General features: G+C 50.3%; 1 protein-coding gene across 2 annotated transcripts in view; it reads right to left on the reverse strand.

Annotated features, from left to right (window-relative positions):
* LOC119779497 (solute carrier family 35 member F5-like) overlaps positions 1-9,178 on the reverse strand; it is a 30,647-nt gene extending 21,469 nt beyond the window's left edge. Inside the window, exons 1-4 of one of the 2 annotated variants that reach the window (XM_038279152.1) lie at positions 9,021-9,178; positions 6,416-6,557; positions 6,073-6,222; positions 2,542-2,604 (exon numbers count right to left, since the gene is read on the reverse strand). In XM_038279152.1, coding sequence (XP_038135080.1) covers positions 2,542-2,604; positions 6,073-6,222; positions 6,416-6,550 — 348 coding nt within the window. In that variant the 5' untranslated portion in view covers positions 6,551-6,557; positions 9,021-9,178. Of the gene's footprint in view, positions 1-2,541; positions 2,605-6,072; positions 6,223-6,415; positions 6,576-9,020 lie in introns of both variants that reach the window. The other variant, XM_038279151.1, reaches the window with a different exon arrangement.
* Positions 9,179-9,386: the final 208 nt, after the last annotated feature.

Below are 9,386 nucleotides of genomic sequence, written 5' to 3' on the forward strand. Positions count from 1 at the left end.
ATCTGGGCGTACCAGTGTCCCAGCATCTGGGCGTACCAGTCTTCCAGCATCTCGGCGTACCAGTGTCCCAGCATCTGGGCGTACCAGTGTGCCAGCATCTGAGCATACCAGTGTCCCTGCATCTGGGCGTACCAGTGTCCCAGCGTACCAGTGTCCCAGCATCTGGGCGTACCAGTGTCCCAGCATCTGAGCGTACCAGTGTCCCAGCATCTGGGCGTACCAGTGTCCCAGCGTACCAGTGTCCCAGCATCTGGGCGTACCAGTGTCCCAGCATCTGAGCGTACCAGTGTGCCAGCATCTGAGCGTACCAGTGTCCCAGCATCCGGGCGTACCAGTGTCCCAGCATCTGAGCGTACCAGTGTCCCAGCATCTGGGCGTACCAGTGTCCCAGCGTACCAGTGTGCCAGCATCTCGGCGTACCAGTGTCCCAGCATCTTGGCGTACCAGTGTCCCAGCACCTGGGCGTACCAGTCTTCCAGGATCTGGGCGTACCAGTGTACCAGCATCTGGGCGTACCAGTCTTCCAGCATCTCGGCGTACCAGTGTCCCAGCATCTGGGCGTACCAGTGTGCCAGCATCTGAGCATACCAGTGTCCCTGCATCTGGGCGTACCAGTGTCCCAGCGTACCAGTGTCCGAGCATCTGGGCGTACCAGTGTCCCAGCATCTGAGCGTACCAGTGTCCCAGCATCTGAGCGTACCAGTGTCCCAGCATCTGAGCGTACCAGTGTGCCAGCACCAGAGCGTACCAGTGTCCCAGCATCCGGGCGTACCAGTGTCCCAGCATCTGGGGCGTACCAGTGGCCGAGCATCTGGGCGTACCAGCGTGCCAGCATCTGAGCATACCAGTGGCCCAGCATCTGGGCATACCAGTGGCCCAGCATCTGAGCGTACCAGTGTGCCAGCATCTGGGCGTACCAGTGTCCCAGCATCTGAGCGTACCAGTGTCCCAGCATCTGGGCGTACCAGTCTTCCAGGATCTGGGCGTACCAGTGTCTCAGCATCTGGGCGTACCAGTCTTCCAGCATCTCGGCGTACCAGTGTCCCAGCATCTGGGCGTACCAGTGTGCCAGCATCTGAGCATACCAGTGTCCCTGCATCTGGGCGTACCAGTGTCCCAGCATCTGGGCGTACCAGTGTCCCAGCATCTGAGCGTACCAGTGTGCCAGCATCTGAGCGTACCAGTGTCCCAGCATCCGGGCGTACCAGTGTCCCAGCATCTGGGCGTACCAGTGTCCCAGCATCTGAGCGTACCAGTGTGCCAGCATCTGAGCGTACCAATGTCCCAGCATCCGGGCGTACCAGTGTCCCAGCATCTGAGCGTACCAGTGTCCCAGCATCTGGGCGTACCAGTGTCCCAGCGTACCAGTGTGCCAGCATCTCGGCGTACCAGTGTCCCAGCATCTGGGCGTACCAGTGTCCCAGCATCTGGGCGTACCAGTGTCCCAGCGTACCAGTGTGCCAGCATCTCGGCGTACCAGTGTCCCAGCATCTGGGCGTACCAGTGTCCCAGCATCTGGGCGTACCAGTGTCCCAGCATCTGAGCGTACCAGTGTCCCAGCATCTGGGCGTACCAGTGTCCCAGCGTACCAGTGTGCCAGCATCTGAGCGTACCAGTGTGCCAGCATCTGAGCGTACCAGTGTCCCAGCATCTGGGCGTACCAGTGTCCCAGCATCTGGGCGTACCAGTGTCCCAGCATCTGGGCGTACCAGTGTCCCAGCGTACCAGCATCTCGGCGTACCAGTGTCCCAGCATCTGGGCGTACCAGTGTCCCAGCATCTGGGCGTACCAGTGTCCCAGCGTACCAGTGTGCCAGCATCTCGGCGTACCAGTGTCCCAGCATCTGGGCGTACCAGTGTCCCACTAAAACATTTTTGAAGGAACTATAGAGAAACCGTTTATAAATCCCCAAATTAACTAGAAATGTTAAAACCTGCTGATGAAAAATATTGGATTATTTATTCTGTTTCTTGCAGTTTTTACCACAAACATTAAAAACTCTTTCTATCCACTTCCAGCCGCTACGAGCAGCAGCAGGAAATCCCCCACAGGCTGAGAGCTTTCAGCGGGGATTCCCAGCGCCGCCTCCTGGCGGGATGCTGGAGGTCTGGAGCTCCCAACAGAACTGCAGATTATAGTGGGATTATAATCCTGATGAACCGATGAACAGAGGATGTTTGGAGGTGGACTTTCTCACTTAAAAACACGTTAAAACTATTTCCCCGCTCATAAAGTAAATAAAGCCGAGCTGCTCTCTAGCTGGAAGCTACAGAACAGAGCAGATAAACAACCAGAGAGGCGAGGGTCCAGACTGCGAAGCGACTTTGACCAGCATCCAAAGTTCTGTGTTTAAGCGTTTTTAACGCCCAGATCGTGTTTGGTGTGAACGCAGCAGAGTGAATACTTTATAGTAAATTAATGAAAATCAGAATTCATAAATCAATATTAGAGTCAATAGTAGAATGGATGTGATGGAAATTATTTTTCCAACCACGTTAAACTGATACCCTGAGCTCACCTGTTTGCAGGTAAACTACGTACCAAGCAGTTGTTCACGGGGCTGTCGGCGGCACAAGGGGCGAAGTGAGCCTCAGCATCTGCAAACTGCAAAACAATACAGAGTTAAAACCCAACCAGCTACTGCTGCTTTACAACTAACCCGTCTATTCAGTTTATTTCTAGTCCAATTCACATCCTGTCATCTCAGGTCACTTTATAGAAACTATTCAACCAGATCATCCGGTCAGATTGATTCAAAGCTTTCTAAGGAAAACCAGCTGATTGCTCCACCAGTGCACCGGCGCCTGGGCTCGCCGGTGCACGGGTGTTTGGGGGTTGATGCCCGGGTGGCTACTGGCTCATTTCTCCGCAGGGCCCTGCTGGCCTGGGCCTGGCTGGGGCTCCTGCCGGGGGGAGGGGCGCCCCTGGGGCCTCGGATCCCTGGGGCCCAGGGCCGGATTCACTTTGGGGTGGCTCCGGCATTGTGGTGGCTGGGGGGCTTCCTCGGGGCTGTCTCTCCCCCTCCCTTGATGGGGGTCGGATTTCTTGGGCTGGCCCCTCCTTGGTGCCTTTGCTCTTGGGGTCCCTCTGGGCGTCTGGGGCTTTGGGCCTCCCTGCGCTCACCTCAGTGCTTTGGGGGGGCGCCTCTTCGGCTCTCCACAACCACTATTGAGCATTTTTCCTTTGGATAAACTTTACATGCAGTAGTGCACTCTCACAATCAACTACAGGCGCTTGGTTCCAGGTACTCAGAGATTCACTTCCACACAGAAAGCCCACATTCTGATCTTCACAGAGTATGTGTCAGATTAACTAATACTACTTCAGCAATAGTATCAAGGTGTTACTTTATTGTATCTCTTATATCTGTTGGTTGTTCTGTTCTTTTTCCATCTCTTTGCAGGTGATGAAGCAGACTGAAGATGTTTTATTATTATCTTCCTTTTATCTCCTCTTTCATATTTTCTCCTTTTTTTCTGTTTTTCCTTTCCTGTTCTACTTACATTGCAGTGTCCATATAATCTGTAAAACTCCCTGCATAATTATAATAAAGCTATTTATATGCATAAATCAAGCGGAACACTATGGCGATAGCCGTACTGCTCCACTGGGGAAAGGAAAATTATTATTATTGCCACATCGCCAGACAGGATGCTGTTTAAAAAATTTATAAATAAAAAAATTATAATTCCCACAACCTTAAAAGCTTTAGGTACATATCCCTGTAACAGAGATAGATTAATCACATCTAGAATGGAGGAGGAGATCAAAGGGAATACCTCTTTAAATAACCTGGTTGGAACTGGATCTAACATCCAAGTTGAAGGCTTAGATGAAGACAATAATTTTGCTAATTCAGAAAGTTCAACTGGATCAAAGCAGTCTAAACCCGGTTCAGATTCCATGACTACCTCAGGTACAATCGCAGATAGAGGAGAGCTAATGGACGGTTCAACAGAGCTATGGCTCTGGGACAGTTTGGCAACTGTATTAAAAAGAAATGTAGGATTATTCTTATTCTCCTCTATTAATGAGGAGAAGTATGCTGCTCTTGCTTTACAAAGGGTCCTCTTATACAGCAGTAAACCATTTTTCCAGACTAGGAAGGACTCCCGCAGGCCTGTGGAGCGATATTTTCTCTCCAGTTTCCTAGCATTTTGCTTCAAAGTACGCAGCTCTGCATTAAACCAAGGAGCAAGCTTTCTATTTTTAACGGTTTTCATTTTCAAAGGAGCTGCGTTGTCTAAGGCAATACGCAGAGAACTAGCAACCCCATCAACAAAATCATCAACCTGTGAAGGGGAATAAGCTAAGCTTTTGCACTCTGCAGCACTGCTCAGCGACACAGAGGAGAGAGAAAGTGAAGCAGATTCTTTAAAATGTATAACTGCTCTATCTGATAAAGATCTACTAAAATTGAACCTTCTTTTGGGGGAGGAGAACTCTGTTAAAGTAATCCTGAAGGTTATTAGAAAGTGGTAAGAGAGGACAGGGTTGTGAGGAAATACTGTTATTTCTTCACATTCTATGCCGTATGTCAGCACAAGATCCAAAGTATGAAGATGAGAATGTGTGGGACTATTCACATTTTGAACAAAGCCAATAGTGTCTAAGATAGCATTAAAGGCTGCTCTTAAGCTATCGCCTTCAATGTCAGCATGGATGTTAAAATCTCCCACTATGATGACCCTGTCAGTATTTAATACCAAATCAGAAAGGAACTCTGAAAACTCATCTAAAAATTCAGAGTAAGGACCTGGTGGACGATACAAAGTTACAAAAAGAAGAGGTTTTCTTGCCTTGAAATTTGGATGAGGGAAATTAAGGGTTAAATGTTCAAAGAGTTGTAGGTATTAACTGTTTTGGGAGTAATCAGTAAGTCAGACTGGAAGATTCTGTAAAAGTTCAAAAAATATCCACTCTCAATTCAAATTGAATTGAGAAAGCTTCCTGGAGAGGTGGCGAAACGTCTTCAAATCTTGAAAACCAAGTTGAGTGGATATTTTTTGAATTTTTACGGAGTGACTATGACCTGGATGACTGGGAACCTTCATCAGCAGGCTGGAAGATTGTTGCTACTCCTCCTCCTCGCCCAGAACTTCTGGGGATGTGAAAATTTAAATAGCTTGAAGGAGTTGCCTCATTTATGCTCACATAATCCTCTTGCTGCAGCCAGGTTTCTGTAAGGCAAAACAAGTCAATGTGATTATCACAAATCAAGTCATTAACTAGCAGACTTTTAGAGGAAAGAGATCTTATGTTAAACAGACCACATTTAATTGTTTTAACTTTTTCCCCAATTGGAGTTATTTTGATTTTAATTAGATTATCATGATTTACTCCTTTGGGAATATTTGCTAATTTATTAGATTTTGGTCGTGGGCAAGACACTGTCTGGATGGAGTAAAGAGTGGGTAACAGTAGAGAAGCTGCAGAGAGGTCTGTTAAACTAGGACTCTGCTTCCTGGTCTGCACCCTGGGGGGTCAGGGTTTTGGAAGCTTCAACATTTGGTTGTTTTTATATAAAACAATCCAACCAAACTCTGATGGAAAAATGTCTTATTGTTTGTAGTCTTTCACAGGTTTAACTCCTAAGACAGAAAGCAGAGGTCGGTCTACCCAAACCCAGACCGCCCATTAGCCTGGACTGTTTCACCAAAGCATTACCACATGGGTTGCCACGGTGATTGACTGCTAGCTTGAGCCAGGTCGGGCTAGCAGCAAAGCTAAGCTAGTCCTGGTACCTGTTCAGTCAGACCGACCAGAACCCAACAGGTTTATCAGTGGTTCTGTTTTTTTCTCTGGGTGTTTTGGATTTTAAGAACCTCTGATATATTTGGTTCTTTGTTCGGGTCCGTTAATCATTCCTCATGGTTCTGGCAGCCTAAACCATCCTTGGTGCCGTTGTTGTTTTTCTCCGCTCCACAGAAAGGCCTTTAATAGACCATTGCTTCATCATGAATAGCTGATGAAGAAGTAAAGCTGCCGCCCATCCGTAGTTTGTCAAACTTTTTTTCCTGCAGCAGAACCTTAAATTGTTCCCTTAGTGACTGTGAGACGATGTAGACTTACAAACGCAGACTGGTGACGCCTCAGCGATCCGGTGCATTGCTGCCTCCACGGCCGCCACAGCAGGAAGCCCAGCAGATACAGAACAAACATGGAGGTCTTGGTGAAGGTGCTGAAGAAAGGCTTGTTGTACTCCTGCTGCTTAAAGATGTACTAGAGAACAGCAGAGGAGGAAACACATGACATGCTGAGAGGCTAGCTGTGGTACCGGGTCCGGTACCGGTCCGGAACTAGTTCATGCAACCGATAGGGCAGGACATGTTGGATCAGTTACAGAAATGTGTTTGGATTGTTTCGCAGGTCCTGATCCTTCTGATGAGAACTGCTGGGATCAGAACCTCCTTACCGTGGTGAGCTCCGATGAAGCCACCCAGATGACATCCACCAGCAGGAGGATCAGAACCCCCAGAACCATCCGCCTCCGCTGGGAGGAGGAGCTGCCCTGAGAGCCCATCCGGTTCATGACAAACACCCAGTCCATGGGGGCGCTGAGGAGACACCACAACCTTTAGAACCATCAGAGACAAAACCATCAGTACCAGAACTCTGAAGACACAGAACCAGGCTGATCCTCCCTTGGTTCTGCCCCACCCCCCGATCTAGAACTCCACCACCTGGGAACATCGTCTGATCATCTACTTCCTCTAAACACTTCAGGCTCAGTCAGAGCGGAAGGAGGTCTGGACTTTGACTAGGCCATTCTAAACAGCTGGGATCTAACTCAGAAGGATGTTCCATCCACCTTCTATCATCTCTGACCAGCCTCTCCTCAGCATGATGCTGCCGCCAACATGCTTCCCTGTGATGGGAATCGAACGGTTCAGATCTCCTCTGATCAGAGCTTTAGGTCAACTACAAAGTCCCAGAACCTCATCCTGCTTCAGACTGGACCAGAACCAGAACCTGGCCCCTCTGATGGGCTCCATGGTCTCCATGGTACTGGATGAGCCTCTGGGACCAGAACCAGAACCTGGACCCTCTGATGGGCTCCATGGTCTCCATGGTACTGGATGAGCCTCTGGGACCAGAACCAGAACCTGGACCCTCTGATGGGCTCCATGGTCTCCATGGTACTGGATGAGCCTCTGGGACCAGAACCAGAACCTGGACCCTCTGATGGGCTCCATGGTCTCCATGGTACTGGATGAGCCTCTGGGACCAGAACCAGAACCTGGACCCTCTGATGGGCTCCATGGTCTCCATGGTACTGGATGAGCCTCTGGGACCAGAACCAGAACCTGGACCCTCTGATGGGCTCCATGGTCTCCATGGTACTGGATGAGCCTCTGGGACCAGAACCAGAACCTGGACCCTCTGATGGGCTAACCTGGTCTCCATGATACTGGATGAGCCTCTGGGACCAGAACCAGAACCTGGACCCTCTGATGGGCTAACCTGGTCTCCATGATACTGGATGAGCCTCTGGGACCAGAACCAGAACCTGGCCCCTCTGATGGGCTCCATGGTCTCCATGATACTGGATGAGCCTCTGGGACCAGAACCAGAACCTGGACCCTCTGATGGGCTCCATGGTCTCCATGATACTGGATGAGCCTCTGGGACCAGAACCAGAACCTGGACCCTCTGATAGGCTCCTTGGTCTCCATGATACTGGATGAGCCTCTGGGACCAGAACCAGAACCTGGCCCCTCTGATGGGCTAACCTGGTCTCGATGATACTGGATGAGCCTCTGGGACCAGAACCAGAACCTGGCCCCTCTGATGGGCTCCATGGTCTCCATGATACTGGATGAGCCTCTGGGACCAGAACCAGAACCTGGACCCTCTGATGGGCTCCATGGTCTCCATGATACTGGATGAGCCTCTGGGACCAGAACCAGAACCTGGACCCTCTGATAGGCTCCTTGGTCTCCATGATACTGGATGAGCCTCTGGGACCAGAACCAGAACCTGGCCCCTCTGATGGGCTCCATGATACTGGATGAGCCTCTGGGACCAGAACCAGAACCTGGCCCCTCTGATGGGCTAACCTGGTCTCCATGATACTGGATGAGCCTCTGGGACCAGAACCAGAACCTGGCCCCTCTGATGGGCTCCTTGGTCTCCATGATACTGGATGAGCCTCTGGGACCAGAACCAGAACCTGGCCCCTCTGATGGGCTCCTTGGTCTCCATGATACTGGATGAGCCTCTGGGACCAGAACCAGAACCTGGCCCCTCTGATGGGCTCCATGGTCTCCATGATACTGGATGAGCCTCTGAGACCAGAACCAGAACCTGGCCCCTCTGATGGGCTAACCTGGTCTCCATGATACTGGATGAGCCTCTGGGACCAGAACCAGAACCTGGCCCCTCTGATGGGCTCCTTGGTCTCCATGATACTGGATGAGCCTCTGGGACCAGAACCAGAACCTGGCCCCTCTGATGGGCTCCATGATACTGGATGAGCCTCTGGGACCAGAACCAGAACCTGGCCCCTCTGATGGGCTAACCTGGTCTCCATGATACTGGATGAGCCTCTGGGACCAGAACCAGAACCTGGCCCCTCTGATGGGCTCCATGGTCTCCATGATACTGGATGAGCCTCTGGGACCAGAACCAGAACCTGGCCCCTCTGATGGGCTCCATGGTCTCCATAGTACTGGATGAGCCTCTGGGACCAGAACCAGAACCTGGACCCTCTGATGGGCTCCATGGTCTCCATAGTACTGGATGAGCCTCTGGGACCAGAACCAGAACCTGGCCCCTCTGATGGGCTCCATGGTCTCCATGATACTGGATGACCCTCTGGGACCAGAACCAGAACCTGGACTATAACAGGAGCTACACTTTAGATAAAAACAGAACAAACTTTCCTCTCCAATAAACAAAAATAAGATCAATCACAACAAACGTTAAACTCGATTCCAGTTTAGCTTTTATGTTGTAGCTCAGAGCTAACAGGCTCAGTGGAAATATCTGAGAAAAAGAAGCAATAAACATTTTCCTACCAGATTGTCAAACTCCTTCATTTAACTTCAGACATGATCTGATAGAAATGTTCCATCCAGCCGCAGAAATCGGTGTTTTTAGCAGGAAACTGGAGCCTGTTGACTGCTTGTAAACATTAGCATTTCCTCCTGCTTCCTCATTGGCTAGCTATCGGACTTCTGCTGCAAAGACTTCTGGGATGTGTAGTCAAAAACAGTAGTTCGTCTAAACCAGGGGTGCTCAAGTCCAGTCCTCAAGAGCTACCATCCTGGAACTTTTAGATGCATCTCTCCTCTAACACACCTGAATCCAAAGGCTCAATCCCCTCATTTAGCTCAGCAGAGGCAGGTAACGAGCCACTCATTTGATTCAGGTGTGTTAAAAAT

This window comes from Cyprinodon tularosa, unplaced genomic scaffold, assembly GCF_016077235.1.
Source record: "Cyprinodon tularosa strain WSP-4 unplaced genomic scaffold, ASM1607723v1 ctg1484, whole genome shotgun sequence".
NCBI classification, from domain to species: Eukaryota; Metazoa; Chordata; class Actinopteri; order Cyprinodontiformes; family Cyprinodontidae; genus Cyprinodon; species Cyprinodon tularosa.